The sequence below is a fragment of the Mesocricetus auratus genome, unplaced genomic scaffold, assembly GCF_017639785.1.
Source record: "Mesocricetus auratus isolate SY011 unplaced genomic scaffold, BCM_Maur_2.0 Super-Scaffold_4256, whole genome shotgun sequence".
Lineage (NCBI taxonomy): Eukaryota > Metazoa > Chordata > Mammalia > Rodentia > Cricetidae > Mesocricetus > Mesocricetus auratus.
The window spans coordinates 37,139,588-37,161,423 of record NW_024429182.1 but is presented as its reverse complement, the minus strand read 5'-3'; the positions used below and the strand labels follow the sequence as shown (position 1 = coordinate 37,161,423).

Sequence of the window (21,836 nt, the reverse complement as noted above, 5' to 3'; positions counted from 1 at the left end):
TGACTTAAGAGCCAATAAACACTACTTTAAAAACTATGGAAAGCCACTAGACAATCACTAACATCATTAATGAGGCTGAAGATGTAACTCAGTGGCAGAGACTTGCCTGGAGTGGGAACCTAGGTTCAAGCCTTAGTATTTATAAACAAGCAAACACTCATCACTGATAAGAACATCATGTTTTTGTGAAAGGAAGAGAACTAAGTTTCATACTTGCCACATTTTGTTATATAAACTGTGTACTTTTGACCAAAACCCAAAAATGCTTAATACGGTCTAAGAAATAAGAAAGTTTGGCACCCACATAGGGAAATAAAAAAAAAAATCCAAACAAGCCCAGAAATGGACTTCGAGAGACTAAAGACTTTATTTAAAACATCTATTTACATTTTACAAATGTAAGAAAACTGCATCTAAAAGAAACAACAACAGTTTCACTGAAGAGACAGTTATCAATAGATGCAGACACTAAAAACAAACAATACAAAAACCAGCCAATAAGAAATTCTGGAACTGAGTGCTCTAATCAAAATGAGGTTTAGTTAGAGGGACTCAAAAGCAAATCTAAAAAAAACCAACAAAGAATAATTAAACAAAGTCAACTGAGACTATGCAGTTTGAGAGCAAATAGGAAAAATGAACATATCTGTAGAGACCCAAGGGACTCAAAAGCAGATCTAAAAAACCCAGCAAAGAATAATTAAAGTCAACTGAGAACAAAAAGGAAAAATGAACATCATATCTGTAGAGATCCATGGTATATCAAACATGCAAAAACAGTATTTCAGAAGATGAGGAGGAGGTAAAAAGAATACGGGAAGAAACAAATAGCCCCAAAATTTCCAACTTCACAGAAAACCATTAAACAGAACTAAGAAACTCATGAATTCTAAGCAGGATAAACTCAAGGCAAGTCTCATATAGAAGCAGACAAACATGAAAACTGAAGACAGGACGGAGGATGGGGAGGTATCTAAATTGGTAGAGTGATTACCTAGCATGCATGAAGTACAGTGTTCTATCCTAAACACTGCATAAACCCAGATGGTGGTTCACGCCAGAGACAGGAGACTCCAAAGTTCATGATTATCTTGAGCAAGGTACACAGTAGGTTCAAGAAAAAGACTTATCATATTCAAATTCTCATTAAGAGCCTCCTCAAAGGTAAGCAAAAGTGCATGCCAGTAATTGTGAAGACTTGATTTTCAACCCTGTGGTGGTCTGAATAGGAATGATTCCCATAAACTCACGTGTTTGAGTGCTTGGCCAACAGGGAGTAGCACTGTTGGGGTATGCCTTGTTGGGGTAGGTGTGGTCTTGGAGGAAGTGTGTCACTGTGGAGGCAGGCTCTGAGGTCTCATACATGTTCAAGCTACACCCAGTGTGACACACAGTTACACAGTTGCTTCTGCTACCTGCAGATCAAGATGCAGAACTCTCAGCTCTTTCGACAGCACCATGTTGCCTGCATGCCACCATGTTCCTCACCTTGATGATAATGGACTAAACCTCTAAAACTGTAAGCCAGCTCCAATGAAATATTTTCCTTTATAAGAGTTGCCATGGTCAGGGTGTCTTTTTACAGTTAGAAAACCCAAACTAAGACAATCCCTAAGTCCTACATGGTAGAAGGACAGAACTGACTCCCACAAGTTGTTCTCTGACCTTTACATACCTTTATCATGGCACAGAATTCACATATTCTCTCTCTAGCTCTAGCTCTGTCTCTGTCTCTCTCTCTCTCACACACACACTGAATGAATGAATGAATAAATGAATGCTTATATAGAAATGACAGAAATAGGAAATTAACTCAAATGAAAAGCTTCACAAAAACCCTTACCAACATAATGGATCAAGAGAAGGGCAGAATATCATGACTTGAACACAGGGTAGAAGAAATTAGAATACTCAGACCATTAAGAGACTGAAAACAGAAGGTACAAACAACATTCAAGAACTATGGGATATTATGACAAAAGACCAAATCATGATCATGAAAGAATAACTTCATGCCAAAAGTATAGAAAGCTGATGGGGGATGTCCTGTACGCTGTGAATGTTTCTCTTATTGGTTGATGAATAAAGCTGTTTCAGTCAATGGACACGCAGGATGTAGCCAAGCAAGAAGTAGAGGTGGGGCTACCAGACTAGGACAATGCTGGGAAGAGGAAAGCAGCCAGGAGCAGCCAGGGAGATGCCATGTAGAGACTGGGAAGGTAGAATACTAGGGTACTCTCCAGCAAGATAAGGCCATGTGGAAATACAGAGCTCAATAGTTATGGGCTAATAATTAAGAGAGAGCTAGCCAGTAAGAAGCCTAAGCCATCGGCTAAACAGTTTTATAATTAATGTAAGCCTATGAATATTTATTTGGGACTAAAGGGCTGCAGGACCTGGTAAGACAGAAACCCCCCTCTACAGAAAACATTTTCAACGAAACCATAACAGAAAATTCCCCTAATCTAGATACAGATACTGATCCAGGTATAGAAGGCATTTAGAACACCAAAACAAATTATAATTAAAACACTTAATGTACAGAGCAAAGAAAGTACATTGAATGTTGCAAGAGAAAAATACCAATCACATGGTGTGGCAGACCCATTAGAAAAACAGCATATTTTCCAACAGGCTGGGAGGCTTGGAACAACGTATTTCTAACTCTGAAAGACAACATGTGCCAACACACTCTACTACACACAATCTGTTCTATTTTAAGGAAAAACAAAAACAAAAACCAAGCTTTCCACAAAACAAACAAAAGGCTAAAGGAATTTATGACTAACTCAGCTCCAGAGAAGATAACTGAAGGAATCCTTCAGACTACAGAGAAAGACAGCATGGGCACACTGCTACAAAAAGAAGCCACCACAAACAGCAGTGACGTAAACAAGGAATACGAAAACACCAAACACACAAAATCAACAAAATGCCAATATAGGCCTTCCAATAAAAACTGAATATAATGGTGTCAATTCCTCAATCAGAAGACTACAAACAAGTAGATTGGATTGAGAACCAAGATTCAAGGACTGCCAAGGGTTCAGTGGGTAAAGATGCCAAGCTAAAAACCCATATATAGTGGGAGACAAGCAACTCCTACAAGTTTTTTTCTGACATGCACATGGTACATGCACATAAATATTAAATAAATAAATGTAATTTTAAAATTAAATAACCATTCTAGCCATAAAGGCTACATTTAGTGAGTGACCTTACAGCAACATAACTAGCATTCTGCATGGTGTACAAAACCACCACTACCACCACAACTCATACCTTAAATTCTGTATATGGGAAGCTGGAGTAGAGCAGAACCCTGTCTTTACTCCCTACCACTCCTGTCCCTAAAAATCTGCTAGCTGTGGAATTAAAATAGTAAGATCCTCTAAGCAATCTTAGCCAAATAACTCTAAAAATTACAATATCTGAAGCCAGGTGAGGTGGCTCACACCTTTAATCGCTGCACTCAGGAAGCAAAGGCAGGCTGATCTCTGAGGCCAGTCTGGTTTACAGGATAGCCAAGACTACCCAGAAAAATCCTGCTGAGTAAAAAATAGATAGATAGATAGATAGACACAGATAGAAGATAATAAAAATTACAGCATTTTAAACAAACAAACAAACAAACAAAAACCCCATAAAACATGAGATTTAGCCATATGAGTAACTTTTAGGAATTTCCTCCAATTATCTTTTGTACATCTACTATACTTACAAATCTTAGTTTCCCTCACAGAGAAACTAACTGAATGAGGAGGATTTTGGATAGTTTCCAAACAATTACAATAACTATTTGTCCCCACCTGACAACAAGTTATGGTAATCAACTTTCTGGTAGAGAGTCTTACATGTCTATCCTTCCGCTCTATAAGGTCTTGCCTTTGTTTGCATTTCTGTGATGCTTCCTTAATCTCAGATGCCTGCAACATAGAACCAGAAAGGAAAGGTTAATTAAAAACTCAATCAAGCCAATTACCTGGTCCCATCCATCCAAATATCAGGTGAATCAACCCACAACAAAACTTTCCCATATTAGAATTCAAAACAAGTTCATAATTATCACCAAAATTACTAGTGATATAGGAAATCTATAAAGGTTATTTCCACCAATACTAAAGAGTGGGTGTAGTAATACACGTGCATATACATTTGCTTCTACATATTTGTTTTCCTATGGTATTTTGTCTGACTTTGAAAACAACTTGATGAGACAGACAATACATTTTGCTTTCCTATGTGAAGGAAATAAGACTAGGTAATTCTTAAATGACAGCATGCATGAGCATTTACAATAGAGATGTGTATGACTTTAGAGTCAATGGCTCCCATCATTATAGTGTCTCTCTGGACTGTAGGGAGAAAAAGGAATGAGAGTGTTAGAAAGGTCTCTGCTGAAAAAGGAGAAGAGTAAGAATAAGGTGAACACAATTAGCTATTTATTCCTGCTACATGATTTAGAGGACTAGTAATTTTAAAATACAGACACATAGACTGACACTATGTGCCACTCTAGAAGCCACAGGTGCCCCAAAGTATTATGGACCACGTACATTTCTACATAAGCATAGGTTCATAGAGTTTTTTGAGACTTCCTTAACAGCTGCCTTCTTTTAGGAACAGAGAAGCAAAACAATTTACGGTAGACATTGCTTTTTATTCCATAAAAAAAAATAATTTAGCAGTAACTTCAGTTGCTACAAAGCACCTATAAATCCACAATTTAATTATAACCAATTACTATTAACATGATCGCCAACTATAAAGTGAAAAGACCTGTCCAAAAAGTGCTAACCTGAGCCAACCTACCCAGTAACAATCATCTTAAAGTTTCTTTAAGGTAGCAATTCTCGGCCGGTCGTTGGTGGCTCACGCCTTTAATCCCAGCACTCGGAAGGCAGAGGCAGGTGGATCTCTGTGAGTTTGAGACCAGCCCGATCTACAGAGTGAGTACCAGGTCCAAAGCCACAGAGAAACCCTGTCTCCAAAAACCAAAAAAAAAAGGTAGCAATTCTTCCTAATCATAACAAGCTCTTGAAAATTGTAAATTATTTCTTAAAGAACCTGAGGAATAAAAGCTGAAAGTGAACCCTAGAAAATATTTTCAAAGACATGAAAGTATTTATTTTGTCTAATTTAAGTATAATTCAGACAACCCAAAACTGAACAACAAAGTACCTTTTCTTTGATTCGAGTTTCCAAAACACGACGCTGCTTTTCAATCTCCTCAATTCGGCGCGTCATAGGGATTTGCCCTTCTTTAAGTTTTCTGACCTCTTCTTTCACTCGGTCACGAACTAGCTTCACACCTTCATATTCCTGCCGTACATTCTCATACTCCTTGCAAATAAATCAAGAAACAGAAGTCAATGCATTAAGTAATTTAAATTAACACATACTAAAGCCAAAGTGCAAGCAGCAATTTTCTTTTAACTTACTAATAAAGACAAGATTAAGGAATAGGTAAACAAACAAAACTACCAATTTTCAAAGGTAAAAATTGGTTCAGAAAAAAAACCAAAACAAAAAGAAATATGTAGCTATTAGCTTAACAAAAGCAATGTCTGGGCCAGAGACGTGCTTGGCAGGTAAAGGTACCCGCTATCAGACCTGTTGACATGAGTTAAATTCCTGGGACCCACATGGTGAAATCGAGAACAACCTCCCACAAAAAGAGATGCCATTTCAGAGGAATTAGCTAAATATTTGCTGAATAATAAAAGAAGAGAATGCTAAAGTAGATACTATAATACAAGTGTATAGGTTTGGGAAGCTGGAGACATGGCTCAGCAGTTGAATGCTTCCTGATCAGAAGACCCAGTACATACACACAAGGGCAGTCCAAACCCACCACGCCAGCTCTAAAGGATCATATATCTTCTGGCTTCCTCAGGTACAGCACTTATGTACCAATTAAAAGTAAAAAATCATTTGCAAAAGTGAATGAAATGAAGAAAAGGAGGAAAAAAACTCTTCAATTTTTAAATTAAAAAGATTAAAATCAATCTCTTAAAAAAGAATTGAAGCCGGGCAGTGTTGGCACACGCCTTTAATCCCAGCACTTGGGAGGCAGAGGCAGGCGGATCTCTTGAGAGGCCAGCCTGATCTACAGAGTGAGTTCCAGGACAGCCTCCAAAGCCACAGAGAAACTGTCTCGAACTACCCCCCCCCCAAAAAAGAAGGAATTGGGGCTGTAGGGTTTAATAACACCTGCTGCTCTTCTAGATAACCTGGGTTCAATTCCCAGCACCCACATGGAAGCTCACAACTGTCTGTAACAGTTCCAGGGGATCTGACACCCTCACACAGACACACAATGAAGGTAAAACACCAATGCACATGAAAATAAATAAATCTTAAAAAAAAAAGACAAGGAATTAAAACACTTCAAATGATAAGGTGAAAATAATAAACAGATATAGAAAGGAGAAAGCTTAAGAATAATGAAATTGTAAAACCTGGTTGGAGGAAGTAAAAGTGCCATAAATATATGGTCACGTTAGACAATGGTAGTCCTTGCCTTTATTCCCAGAACTCAGGAGGCAGAGGCAGGCAGATCTCTGTGAGTTCGAGGCCAGCCTGGTCTACAGAGTAAGTTCCAGAACAGCCAGGGCTGTTATACAGAGATACCCTATTTTGAAAAACCAAAAAAAAAAAAAAAAAAAAAAGAAACCCAATATATATATGGTCACACACACATACATATACATTAGTATATACATATATGTATACATTGATATATATATATATATATGGTCATACATTACTTTCACACTAATAACTGTTTCTACTGAAAACATGAAACAAACACTAGGAAAATTAAAATTTCCACCTATTAAGTAATGTTATCAAGGAAATCCACTATTCATTCCAAACTGGTCATAGGCAATAAATTTGCATCATATTGTAAACAGAAGAAGTATAGCAGAGTCAGGAAAATTACGAAGTATGAGAAGACAGCTAAGATACTTTAGTTACAGGTGGCATACCTCAACTGAATACTTAATGACCTTACTGGGAACACACACAAATATTTTCAGTGGCACTGAGGACTGATCCCAGGACATTAAGCATGCTAGGTAAGCACTCTAACGAGCAATGGCCCTTGCCCCCCCCCACTTTATTTTTAATACGAATAAACAAACACTTTTGTTCATTAACATTAAGGAAAACCAGCAAAGACCTGCTAAGGACTAAAAACTGAAGAGTGGCTCAATCAACTATTTGCGATGTGGTAATCAGCATGTATCAAATAAAGAATTAGAAAAATACTTAGGTGTGACATGTAATGTAAACTTTAAAAGCAGTAGCTAGCTTGAAAACAAAGTGAGTGCTTACTTACAAAGATGGACTTGGTAAGTAATCAGTCACTGCATTCATTGGTTTTGGTTTGGTTTGGTTTTTGTCAACGTCACACAACCTAGTGTCATCTGAGAAGGAACCTCAATTGAAAAACTGCCTCCATCAGACTCACCTACAGTTTTTTAAATTAGGATTGCTGTGGCAGGGCCCGGCCCACTGTGGGTGCTGCCATCCCTGGGGCAGGTAGCTCTGGGGATGTAAGAAAGCAGCTAAGCAAGACATGGGGAACAAGCCAGGAAGCAGCAGCCCTCCATGGCCTCTGATTCCATTTCTGTCTTCAGGTTCCTGCTTAGAGTTCTTGCCCTGACACCCCTTCAGAATAGAGCATGGTTATAAGCTGAAACAAACCCTTTGTTTTCCATGTTCCCTTTTGGTCACAGTGTTTATCACAGCAATAGGAAGCAACAACCTAAGACACTGAAGAGTCACCTATTCTTACCTCAGATAATTGACACTTACCACCCATGGTCTTTTTGCCTCAAGCATCTCAATTAAATCTAAATGTCGCTTTCGTTCATAAAATCTTTCCACATCTTGTTTATATCTTTCATTTCTCTGAACCATTTTCTCTAGGTATTCAGTTTTCTCTTTGCAAGAGGTCTAAAATAAGTATTTGTTGACAATTAGTTTAAATTAAAAAAAAAAACAAACATGGAACATGGGAAGTCAAACTTTTTTAACAACAAAACACAATATAATAAAAAATTTCACAAAAAGAATCCTGTAGGAATTAAAATAGGTGAGGCTAGGAAGAATACTGGCCTGGAAGGCATGTGGTTCTGGATCTGCTCCCCAGCACTGCTTAAAACCAGCCTAGTGATACACACCTATAGCCTCAGTGCTGAGGAGGAAGAGGCAAGAACATCACATGTTCGATGCCATTGTCAGCCTGGGCTACAGAAGACCCTATCTAAAAGCAAGGGGGGTAAAAAAAAAAATAAATAAACTCAGGTAAAAGTAACACTCATACAGAAAGGTTCTGGTTCAAGGTTCTAAAATATATCAGTTAAGGAACTGTGAGGAAGCCTTGTCAATACCTCTAAGTCCGGGGTTTTGTCTAAAGATAAAAGCAATTCACTTAATACAGGTTAAGTGTCCTTTATTTGAAATGCATAATGCTAAATGTGCTTCTACTTTTGAAATGTATCAGATTGTGGAGCATGTGCATGGATGTAACTACCAGTTAAGCATCTATAATTTGAAGTTCCAAAACACTCCTAAACTAAAGCTCCATAAACATCCATGATTTGGAGTTTGAAGCAGTTTAGATTTTAGTCCTATCTGCCCAGATGAAAGCTTAATAAAGGCTGTAAAAAATGGCATATAAATGTAAAGTAATATCAGGATTAGTATTCACGAATGCTTAGGACTTAAGGACTTTGAGATGACAGAAAGCTAAAATTCAATCTTTCTATTGCATATTAACAAAAACCAAGATGCACTGAAGAGCCTTGGGGGGAAAAATACATACTTGTCACCTTCAGTAGGTGAGAGGTAATTTAGAAATCTATTTAAAATGGAAATATTAGACTGGAACAAAATAAGACAAAAGAATTGAACGAGTACCAGACACAGAACTAAATAATCACAAAAATCTTGTACCAATTCTGTTTGAATGAAACCAACAAAACTAATGTTTTTATTAATAAAATATTTGTAATCAAGTTATACTTAAAGAAGGCATATTTTGATTTTTAATTCTAAAAACATACTACCTTAAGATCTAAGGATCTAGAACTAGAACCATTAACTAAACCATCTTTAAAAACGATAGGTAATACATATTTGTATGTATCAATTTATTAAAGGTAAAAATTAAAAATTAACACTTCAGCTAATCCTATATACAAGTTAATTCTATAATTTTGCTTATACAGCCTATCTTCTTTTGACTTAAGAAAAAACTACTCAAGTGACATCAACAGAAGTGTTTTTAAACACATCTTTATCTTTATCTAGCACATGACAGCTATTTAATGGGTACCAAATGAAAGAAAAATGTACTTTCCTATGAAAAAGTTCCTTAAAAACTCAACTGTATTTACTGAAACAATCAAATATTTCAAATCTCATAAAATCAAAATCATTCTCACTTTCTGCCACCAGTTGATGTTAGAAATATAAGCTCGGGTAGAAAAAAGAAACAATCAACCACAATTATGAATTTACTCAAAATACAGAAATATTACTCATTCTTGCACATTTTGAGACACAGAATCAGTAAATGACAACAGAAATGAGTTGTCTATTCTAAATACCTCTAGTTGTTTCTCCTTCTCTCTGAAGTTTTTTAGTTCACAGTGGTATCTGTGCATCTCTGGAGGACCAATTGACTTCTCAGTAGCTTCAAGAAGTTCAATTTTGCTGAGTTTAGCAAATTCCCCAACTTTGTCCTACAGCACCAAAATTAAGTATTAGCAACTATCATCCATAAATACCTTTAAAATGTATTAAATTTACCAAGATGGATCTCATTTAAAAAAAATCTTGAGATATGAATCTTCTTATAATCTTTATTATATACTGTGTTTCAAAAATGACAACATGTTTTTTATAATCTTTAAAGAATGTGTCACTATTGCTAGATAGAAATGTTTATACAAACAAGTTGGAAATAAAAGGAAACAGTCTTCCACACTGAAATGATCACTAACACCTACAGGAATGGGGAACAGACAAATATAAAACTTTCAAATTTTAAATTTAATTTGGACTTATTAAATCAAATAATTACATTTGTGAAGAAAATAAGCTATAGCATAGTCACAAAGCGACATTAAAACAAAGACATGTGACTATAATTTTAAATGTAGATTATCAGGACTTTAAAAAAATTATTTAAAAATTTTTCTTCTATATTACCTTTTATATGTGTGTATCTATGTGTGGGTTTGTGCATGTGAGTTCAATGTCCAGTGACTCAAGGTGGCAGCATCAGATCCACTAGAGCTGGAGTTAGTTACAGGCAGTTGTAAACTGCCATATGTGGATGCTAGGAACCAAATTTGGGTCCTTTGGAAGACCAGCATATACACTTAACAACTGAGCTATCTCTTTAGACCAGGATATTTTATTATTATTAATATACACACATACATACATACATATATATGTATATATATTGGTTTTTGAGACAGGGTTTCTCTGTGGCTTCGGAGGCTGTTCTGGAACTAGCTCTTGTAGACCAGGCTGGTCTCAAACTCACAGAGATCCACCTGCCTCTGCCTCCCAAGTGCTAGGATTAAAGGCGAGCACCACCAATGCCCAGCTTATTATTATTAATATTAATAAATAAAAATAGAAAGTCCACCTATATATAAAATAATTTTATCTTAACCAAATATTTCATGTAAATGTATTAAAAGTTGTTCATTAAGCTAGGCATGATGGTTCATGCCTTTAAACCCAGGACTCAGGAGGCAGAGACAAGTAGATCTCTGAATTCAAGGCCAGGTAGAGCAAGCTCCAGGACAGGCAGGGCTATAGGGAAATCCTGTCTTTAAAGGCAAAACAAAACAACAACAAAAAGTTGTTCATTAACTGTGACTTCTCAGGATCACCACACTTAATGCACGGCAACTATGGCTGCCTGAACAAGCCAATTAGTATACATTAAATAATTTATTTTTATTTCATGTGCATCAGTGTTTGGTTGCATGTATGTCTGTGTGAGGATGTTAGCTCTTGGAGTTATGGACAATTGTTAGCTGTCAAGTGGATGCTGGGAACTGAACCCAGGTCTTCTGGAAAAGCAGTCAGTGTTCTTAACCTGAGTCATCTCTCTAGCTCTAAGCCAGTTAACATTCTAACTAGTGTTCATAAATCCCTGCCCCTAATTGAGGAGCAAGAATAGTTAAGTTGCTGGATTCTGGGAGAGGGAGAATTAGGTTTCTTTATGGGTTTGGCTCCTGGTACATTAACCAGTCCATGGCCCAAATCAAGGTACTCTGGACAGTGCAAATTGGAGTCTATGGGTTATTACAAAAAAAAACTAAAAATGACACAAAATTGGGAGTACATGGGGAGATACAGTTGTAGTGATCTTGAAGGAGTTAAGGGGAGGAAATAGGGGGTAATTATGATCAAAACACACTGAAGTTTTAAAGGATTAATAATTTTTTTAAAGATTTATTTATCATATATACAGTGTTCTGCTTACATGCCAGAAGAGGGTACCAGATTGGATTGTAGATGGTTATGAGCCACCATGTGGTTGCTTGGAACTGAACTCAGGACCCCTGGAAGAGCAGTCAGTGCTCTTAACCTCTGAGCCATCTCTCCAGCCCAATAAAAATATTTTTAAGAAGTTGTTCCTTGAAAAACATCAAAGTTTGCTAATGAAGTACTGTATCTACTCTGTACTTAAAGTACCTTTCTTATGGGCTGGGGAGATAGCTCAGTGATAAAGTGCTTTCAAGTGTGAGGACAGACAGGAGTTTGAATCTCTAGTACTCAGCATGGCAATGTGCCTGTAACCCCATTATGGCAGAGACATGGAATTTTCTGATCAAACTGAAAAGATCCTGGTGCTGACCACATCTTAATAAATAAAGTGGAGAGTGAGTGAGGAAAACATACGTCAACCTCTGCCTCTAAATATATGTGCACATGTGTACTCAAATACTAATGCACAACACATAGATACACATGAAAAAATATATATAGATTTAAAAACATTTTTGGAACTTAAAATTATTAATATAATATATGGATGACTGAGGTTCACTTGGCTTGTAGTACTACAATTACAGATATGTATCACCATGCCCATAAAAGCAGTAAGCTCTGAGATCTGTGCTCAAAGTAAAGGGTAATACTTATATAACATTAAGTGATGGGATGCTTTCTTATACAAAGAATTACAAATGTTAAGAGTGCTGCGTTTGATACAAATACTACTGAATTATTTCTTGAATAGTATTTATGTTTTCTGTGGCATAAAGCCAAAACATTCACCCGAAATTTTCCCATGTTCACGGGTATTTTCTCAGACCTGAGGCAGGAACTGGCATAGATTGCCCACTTGGATGTTTAAGGCTGCAACTTGTTCTTCCACTATTTTCTGGGTTACAGGTTTTTTGTTGATGAACCAAAAGGACTGATTTTTTATCACATCAATCTCACGGGTGATTACAAGATTTCCCGAAGTCCTGAACCTAATTAAAGAATAATTGAAGAGCTTTTATATTCAAAACACAAATTGATTAAGAATAACATTTCTATTACTTTTCTTATACCCAAGGTCCAAGAAATACTACTATAATTTTTTAGAACCCTTCTAAGTCAGAAACCATGGCTTTTTGTTTGCAATTATCCCACAATTGGCCATGTCAGTTACTATTTAGTTAACATTCAAAAGTATCTAAATTGCTGAAATTAAAATAAGTGCCAATACTAATCCCCAAACACACCAAGTTTATTTATCCTTTAAGCATTACACTATTCAGTCACATACACTGACTGCAATTCAAAAGGGATCAGTACATTAAAAGCTAATATAACAGTCAGCAGAAACTTCCTCTACTTTGAAATTACATGAATGAAAACTGGCTTCCATGTAGGAATTTCTCTAATGAAAATTCTCTGCCCAAAAGGGTGAAGCCATGGGTTACCCACTATGTTCTTCATTCTGAATCCAGAGAGAACTATAGGTCTGTTAAATAAAACAGAATCCGAAAGAAGATTATTTACCCAAGTCTTGCTTTCAGAAGTACTTGCTTCAACTGTCCATCTGTTCACCTATCTTCTTCATAAGGGGATCAAAGCTAAGACTTTAAGCATATCAGGTAAGCTCTCCACCACTATGCTATGCTCTAGCCCAACTATTTCAAAACCAGCAAAAAGCCTTAAATTTGTGAAAAACCACAATTTTTCTCTCCCCTATCTGGTGTGTCTGTCTGAGACAAGGTCACAAGTAGTCCAGGCTGGACTTGAACTTGTTATTTAGTGGAGGATTGATGGGGGAAGTCTTCTGTACATATGCTTCTCCTATTGGTTCATGAATAAATAGGGAAGCAAGATAGGCGGAACTAGGAGACTAGGAGGATCAGGGAAGTGTAGTAAGAGAAAAGTCGCCATGTGATCCCAGGAGGAGAGGATCCATGGGCCTGGAGTTCTGGGTAAGATAAGACCATGTAGAAATACATATATTAGTAGTTATGGGTTAATAGTTAAGACAGAGCTAGCCTATAAGAAATCCTAGTCACCGGCCAACAGCCTATAATTAATATATGTCTTGTGTGTTATTTGGGGGCTCTGAGGTGGCTGTGAAACTGGGCGGGAACACCTCAACAGATGGCCTTAAACTCCTGATTCTCCTGAATATCATGCAACTCCTTATTCTCCTGCCTCTATTTTCTAAGTGCTAAAATTACAAAGCACATAATCAGACCTCACTATAACTTCTTAGCATATATTTTCAATCATACACTTTTGTTCCATTACCCCCACTAAACTACAACTTTTAAAGAACTTTTCAAAAATATTTTTTAAAATTTGTTTTAAAAGACAGTAAAAATATTTACTTGCTTTATATATCCTTTAAATATCACTTTCTGTATTTGCCACAATATTACATTTATATTCTTTCCCAACGTTATTAAGACAGTATAAATACAAGTTGAAAAATTATACAGGGAGGTTTTAAAAGATTTTATACTTACAGCTCAATTTCAACCAAACCCTTGGAACATCCTCTCTTCACAAAAAACCCAACCTACAGTGCAAAAAGAGTAAGTGAGCTGCAGCAACAGTATTCCCAGGATAACAATCAGAGATCTGGAAAAGTCATTAATTACTGTTTCTCAAGTCAAGTTTTTTTTTTCAGTAACTACATGAATGTCCATCCTGACCACTTTTTAGAAAGGCTAGGTCCCTGTATTCCTCTTGCACTACAGAAATTACAGTAAATTATGGATCATTTCAGTGCCAGGCAGTTAAGACTTTTACAAAGCTGATCACAGAGTACTAAGTAGAAGGGATGCAAATATGGGCAATTTGGCTCCAGAGACTATGTACTATGTACTCTCAGAAGAGTTTAAACCCCAGAGAGAACAAGTTCTATACTACAAGCACAGAGTACTACACCAAATCTACTACAGTGGCAGACACAGTGGTACATAGATTAAACAGTAACACCACTCAAACAGTGCCCATTCTGTTTTAAAGAAAGATCTGCCTTCAGGTACCTTTTAAATAGGAGATGCAGCTTCTTTAAAATAAAACCAGCAAAGCTGGTAAAAACTGCTACAACACAACCATTCTAATTGTACAGACTGAGAATACAACCCAGTGCAGCAGTAATGAATTCATGACTTAATGAAGTATTTATCAGTATTCACAAAAATCTGAGCTGGTCCTTGCAAATTAACTATTTCAATCCCCTTATCTTTGAAATGAAAGTTTGATGTCCAGACTACTGCCCAAGGTCACCAGGCTAATGTATTAACATTTGAATAGGCTTATTTACAATTTTAGGGGGTATTTGGTTCAATTTTGTAGCACTACATTATATTTATAAGTACAGTTATACATTTGGTAGTATCACTTGACTAATACTGCAGTTTTCTCAGTACTTCATTTTAAGCTTTACCAAAATAGTGTATTTTTGATTTTTTTTTGTACTGTATTTATTTGCAGGGAGAGTGCACGACGTTTCTCTCCTCTCAACTTGTGGGTTTCAGGGACAGAACTCGGGTTGTCAGTTTGGAAGCGAGTGCTTTTACCCACTGAACTATCTCAACTTGCCCACAAACTTTTCTTTTAAAATACAATTTTATAATTTTGAATAATCTTTGTTAATTTACTCATAAATAACTTATACTTGCATTGTTATTATTAACAGCATCTGGGCATGGAGAGGTAACTCATTAGTTAAGAGCACTTAGTACTATTGCAGATGACCAGAGTTTTGTTCCCAGCAAACACAATGGATGGCTCACAACTCCTAGAATTCCAGCTCCGGGGAATAAGATACTCTAGAAGTTCTAGGTAGAAAGAAAGCTTATTTGGCACACTCAAGAATCCAAAATGTAGAAACTGACTTGTTTCTAAAAATAGATGGTTCTGACTTTTCTTAAAGACTTAACTATGTTAACTCACCTTATCTGCACGTCCCATGAACGCGGGTTTGCCTGCTAGTCCAAGGCAAATGGCACACACTATGCTTGACTTCCCTGTTCCATTAGCTCCAATAATCATATTCAGATGGGGCCCAGGAGACACTTCACAGATATCATATGTTCTGAATTGTAAAGAGGTAAAATCATTAAACAGAACTGAGAGAAAACACTTTTCTTTGCAAGTGCATTTTGTTGCTTTACATTATCACTGCCTGCAACCCCTTTAAAATTCATTTAAAAGCTAGTTAACTTTATGAATGTAATACTATTCATATACTTTTGAGGGGTAGGGATGAAGTACTAAGGATTCAACCCAGGGCCTTTTATATGCTTCGTAAATGCTTTATCACCCAGTTATGTCCTTAGCCCTCTAAGTTTTAAATAATCAGCTTATAAAGGGAAATCTCTACCAATGAAAAAAATAATAATAATGCATATGTAAAATAACAATACAGGGAGTGAGTATGGTGGCACATGTCTTTAATTCCAGGTGGCAGGGGCAGGCAGATATCTGTGAGTTTGAGGCCAGTCAGGGTTACATAGTAAAATCCTGTTGTTAAACAAACACAATACCCAAGTTTCAAACAATTTATCCTCTTTTGGGAAACTATAGCAAAGCTACCTTTGCTATAATTAAATAATTTTAAAGCAAATTTATACAAGAAGCCATAGCTTTTTTCCTAATGTCTTAAAATTACATTAAAAACTAAAACAGTAGCTACTATATTTTATATATTTTAGTATTTTTACCCTAGTTTATCTATATTTATATAAAATTTAAAACACTCTGAGTTATTCTTATTCAAATGACAAAATGATATATTATCAAATCAACAGCTTCATTTTATCATCAATTTACAGAAAGGCCCTTCATTTCTTTTAATATGCTACAAAAAGATTCCAAGAATCCACAACAGGCTACGCTCCAATAATCCTTGTTTCTCTGAGAAGACAAGGAGGCAGACCAGAGATGTCTAGTGATAATGAGTGCACGTGCACACACACACCATGCTGTCCCCTATTCTCTGATGCCATGAATAGTTAGTCCACACTTAAATGAGTTAAACATATTTAACTTATATTCAGTACCTGTAAGTTTTATATGCTGCTTCTAAATTTGCTGCTTCTGTGAGCTCTTCATTTAAGTGATTTTTTCCTACATATTTTTCATTTCTATTTTATTAATTTTTTATCTGTGTTTAATCCTCATTATTTGCTGGGAATAGCTTTGGCAAGATGTGACGCAAACTACCTTGCCTTTCAAAATCCTTAATTGGAACCCATAAGTAATATTCCCTCTCTTTAGTGCTTAGGTTCAGGTATACCTAACTAATTCCCCAAGATAAATACCAGAATGCTACTAACACGATAAATATAAAAATAATTAGACAACAACACACTTCAACACTTAAAACTTTTAAAAAAGTCAGGTGGTAGCAAAAAGTATGCGACAAAAAACTACATGGATACATATGAAACCTACTATCACCTGTTTAAATAAAAAAAGATAAGAAAAAGAAAAGCTAAAGGGCCTGCTCTGAAGAGATGGTTCCACTGTCATGAGAGTTCATCCTCTTCCAGAGGCCCTAAGTTTGGTTCCTAGCACCGACATAGGACAGCTCACAACCACCTGTAACTTGAGTTCCAAGAAGCATGATGCCCTCTTCTGTCTCCAAAGGAACCTGTGACATATACCAAGACACACACACACACACACACTCTCTCTCTCTCTCTCTCTCTCTCTCTCTCTCTCTCTCTCTCTCTCTCTCTCTCTCTCTCTCTCTCTCTCTCAAGGAGGGAGAAAGTGATCTTTTTCAGCTTTTCTATCTCTGCTCAGAATTCTATGTTCTATAATATATTTCTCTTAGTTTCTTGACAAATTTGTGCAATAGCCGAGAACTCTTTCCCTTCACTCTCAAGCCCACTCAACTTAGTTCATTCATAGCAAACTCATGTACTACCATTTCTAGGCCATCTGAGTTCTCTAAACCTAGCCTCCCTACTTGCTTGTTACTTACTTATCGGCCTCACTCTCTGTGATGACTATTCTTGGTTGTCACACTACATCTGCAATTAACTAAAATCCAAGCAGCTCAGTGTACTTTTAAGGATTTTTTCTTAATTAAATCATTTGAAGTATGAAGACTGACTTTTAATCCAGACCATTCGAGGTGTGAGATCCACCTTTATTTCATTTGGGCCACACTAGCTGCTGGCAGCCTGGATGAAGGAGACGGAAGAAAAAAGTGTGCTGCCTTTGCCTGCTTGCTTGCCCTCACTCTCACTGGCAAGTCCACTTCTTCACTATCATTACAAGTTTCTTCTCTGGGATTCTGGCACATGCTGAGACATCCAGCCTCATGGACTAAACAACCACTGGATTCTTAGACTTCCCACTGGTAGACAGCAATTGCTGGACAGTTAGCCATTCTAATGAAGGGCCTTTCTATGTACACATATAGATTAATTCTGTAAGTTCTGTTCTAAAAAAAAAAATCTCAATATACTCCCCACACCATACCCAACTCTGCATTTTCAACTACTTTTTCTCTTTGCTGTTTTTGACCACGCTTTTCTTCTTTGTTCTTCCTTGGTCTACAAAGTTTTCTTTTGTACTGCTTTATCAAAGGGGCAACATTTTTCCAACTGCTAAGTGTAGGTGGCTTCAGTCTCATTACGATTCAATGGAGCAGGTATTTTTGAAGTAGTACTTTAACTTAGTTTCCCTGACAACTGTCCCCATGAGCCTCTGGATCTCTAAGCTCATCCTTTTACTTTTACAATAAACACGCTTTTTATTCCTCCAACTTATACTTCCTTTTGCTTAGTTTCAACAACTTCTGCAACATTAACAATCACCTGTACATAGGGCTCCCAAGTCTGTGATTTTTTTCACATTACCTCTCAGTTCCAAAGTTATAAACTACACCCACAGAACGTTTGTTTCTCTCTCTCTTTTTTCTTGTGGTTTTTTTTGAGACAGGGTTTCTCTGTATTGTTTTGGAGGCTGTCCTGGAACTCGATCTGTAGACCAGGCTGGCCTGGAACTCACAGAGATCCGCCTGCCTCTGCCTCCCGAGTGCTGGGATTAGAGGCGTGCACCACCAACGCCCAGCGAACATTTGTTTCTCTTAGATGATACACAAGGAAGTTCAAGACACAGACATTCTCCTGTAGTCATCATTTATTCTCCCAGTTCTCTCTGCTGGGTAACACTGGATCAGCTAGCTGAAATGGAGACTTGGAAGAATGACTGAATTGCTCTGTTCTCACGCCAGATCTTGTCACACTCTCTTTTCATCTCCTACTATGCTCACCCTATATTTCTTGCTTTCTTTTCTTTCTTTTTTCGAGACAGGGTTTCTCTGTGTAACTGTCCTGGCTGTCCTGGAACTCACTTTGTAGATCAGGCAGGCATCGAGATCCGAATGATTCTGCTTCCCAAGTACTGGGTTTAAAGGTGTGCCATCACCACAGTCCACCACAGACTATTTCTTGCTTCTTATTTTAAGTCTTCTTGCTTTCTGTCTGGCACCCTCTCAAAATCATCCTGCAGACTGCCTCCAGGTTGCTGACTGCCTGAAGGAGGAAGCTGGAGTTTCTCGAAGCATAGTAACAGCAGAGGAGACCATGGTTTTGACCTGTATCCACTCATGGTCTTAACTTACAAACTGGCCAGTTCCTTCGTTGTGCATCATCTTCCCTTCTTTTTAGATTTTAATATATTCTTCTCAAAGCTCTTACAGTTGGGCATGAAACTAGCTAGCCCTTTGAGACTTTACGCCTCCCACGAAGCCCTGGGTAGATAAGTTACAGCAGATACCTCATTTGAATGTTTGCCTTTCATCTCTATCCAACAGAAATTCAGCTATTAGAATCTACACAAACCCAGGCAAAAACACCTTTCTGCTTATATCATCAATAAAGAAAGGAAGAAACAACGACGTGTAAATAAGACAGATGTGTACCTGGTACCTAAGTGCTTGGAAAAAAAGATAATATTGCTACTAGAGTTCTGTAACTCTTACTCAAGTCTACATTTTTAAAAATACCCCAAGCTGGGCGTTGGTGGTGCACGCCTTTAATCCCAGCACTTGGGAGGCAGAGGCAGGCGGATCTCATCGAGTTCGAGGCCAGCCTGGTCTACAGAGCGAGTTCCAGGACAGCCTCCAAAGCCAGAGAGAATCCTGTCTCGAAAAACAACAACAACAAGTCACCAAAGAAAAACTCTAATAAAACGCTAAGACATTTTTGGTAACATTTAGAATCTACTTAACTAGTTGGGGTGGGGACAGGAAAGAAATGAGGATCTGAAGGGTCAAGAGTCTGCAAAGAGGTATAAAATCTGGGAACACGATTTATTTTTTTTTGTACACTCTAACCTCCAATCAACAGCCATTGCCATTTCATCTGCCCACTCGGAAAATGTGTACACTTTCAAAGATCTGCCACTCCGCTCTAACTGCTGCCTCCTGAGTTTTTTTTTTTTTCCCTTCACAAATCCACGACTGTACTATACTAGGAGGCCTGGCCCTTTAGTATATCCGCCGACTGCTTCCGACGCCTCCCAAAACCATTGACCGGTGGATTAAAAAAAAAAAATCGGTTGACACGTCTACTACAGCCAACCCCGCCAGTCTCCACGGCCTAGGTAGGGACAGCCTCAGGGGAAGCCGGCACGAGTTCCGCACCGCCCCGGGGCCTGCGGGCCCGCTTGCTCCCGCCCAGGCGCGGCCTGCGGCCACTCACAGGAAGTTCTCCATGACGATGCGGACGATTGAGCCCTCCACGAAGGGCCCGGATGGCCGCGGCAGAGTCGACGTCGGGTTCGAGTTCTTCCTCTTGTTCGGGACCTCAGAGGAAGCATCTCCGGGGAGAGCTCTCTTGGAAGCCTGTGGGTTCAGGGTCGCAGCCTTCCCAGGCGGAGTCGCCATTCCGGCTTCCTCCGCGTCCCGCACCGGCTTCCGTTCCAGGCGAGCCGCAGCCCAGGCTCCCGCGCTAACTGACCCCCTCCTGACCCCGCCCCGCGACCGCGCAGCGCCTGCGCAGTTCTGGTCGGGGAAGCCGAGGCCCCGCCCCGCCCGCCAGTCGCTGCAGATCTTGGCCTCAGAGTCTGGAGATGCTGAGTGGCTTTGCGACCGGAGGGGCTGAGACTGGAGGACAGCTTTCCGCACGTTTCGGGGTTTTCTTCTCAGAGAAGAACTTTAGAGCAATATGTGAATTGCACTTGTTATTTTGAAACCTGCCTCGGCATTTCCCGTGCTTGAATGCGAGTTTGCGACTTCCCCTCCCTGGAACCCAGCGCCACACCTGTCCTGGTTCTACATTGTGGTTTCCTTCTCCGGTGCTCAACTCAACCTCCCTTCTCCAAAGAACATAAAAGATACCCGTCCCCATTGGCTTTGTGCTGGTTGTTTGAAACAGGGAGCTAGCAACACTCTGGCGCTCTCAAAATTGTGAAGAATGCCCTGCATTGGTTACCTGCCCACGCACAGTTCCTTGCCCTTTTATGTTCTGAAACGGACTCTCTATATAGCTCTGCATGGCCTGCTACTCACTGTACACCTCAAGCTGGTGTTGAACTCATCTGCTGCTTCTTCCTTGGTGCCGGGGTTTCAGTGCAGGATGGCCTCTTCTTGCGGGGAGGTTCCTTCATTTCCTGCTTAAACTCAGTGTTGGTTTCCAGAAATCTTTGAATAAGCGAGTTTCTTTAGGAGTAGCTCTGCCTTATTGTGCTCACATTCATCTCAATAGCCCTCTCAAAGATGATGCCACTGAGCCCCGCAGTCACGATTCGCCCAACCAATAATGAGTTGCAAAACCGGTAGAGAATAAATAGGTAATGGCGAGTGCAGACCAAGGGGAACCATGGTTTTTGTTTTTTTGTTTTTGTTTTTGTTTTGGTTTGTTTTGGTTTGGTTTGGTTTGGTTTGGTTTTTTGAGACAGGGTTTCTCTATGGCTTTGGAGGCTGTCCTGGAACTAGCTCTTGTAGACCAGGCTGGCCTTGAACTCACAGTGCTGGGATTAAAGGCGTGCGCCACCAACGCCCGGCGGGAACCATGGTTTTAAGTAATTCTGCTTGCTGTATGGAAATGAATTGACAGATGTCAAATGTGGCAGTGGGGGAAGCCGTTTAGAAATCCGTTGCAGTAGAGTCCTTTCTTGACAGCTACACCAAAACTTCTGTAGGCCCCTCCTTCTGCCTCTTACACAAGTGGAATCTGTTCACTAGCAGTTATAACCAAAAAAAATAAAATCGTGTAGGAAGCATGTAAACCTCTCATGGGTGCTAGATTTATCTAGTTATTGAAGAATAACTTGTAAAATATTCAACAGACAGGAAGAAGTGA

At 38.5% G+C, this 21,836-nt stretch overlaps 1 protein-coding gene across 3 annotated transcripts in view; it reads right to left on the bottom strand.

The window, feature by feature from the left end:
• The window catches only part of Smc5 (structural maintenance of chromosomes 5), a 62,808-nt gene extending 42,315 nt beyond the window's left edge, over positions 1–20,493 (bottom strand). For all 3 annotated transcript variants that reach the window (XM_040746347.1, XM_005063740.4, XM_013115039.3), the window contains exons 1-8: positions 20,235–20,493; positions 15,466–15,607; positions 14,028–14,080; positions 12,359–12,521; positions 9,624–9,758; positions 7,825–7,965; positions 5,182–5,343; positions 3,855–3,926 (exon numbers count right to left, since the gene is read on the bottom strand). In XM_040746347.1, the coding sequence (XP_040602281.1) occupies positions 3,855–3,926; positions 5,182–5,343; positions 7,825–7,965; positions 9,624–9,758; positions 12,359–12,521; positions 14,028–14,080; positions 15,466–15,607; positions 20,235–20,419 (1,053 nt within the window). In that variant the 5' untranslated portion in view covers positions 20,420–20,493. The remainder of the gene's footprint in view (positions 1–3,854; positions 3,927–5,181; positions 5,344–7,824; positions 7,966–9,623; positions 9,759–12,358; positions 12,522–14,027; positions 14,081–15,465; positions 15,608–20,234) is intronic.
• Between the last annotated feature and the right edge of the window lie 1,343 nt (positions 20,494–21,836).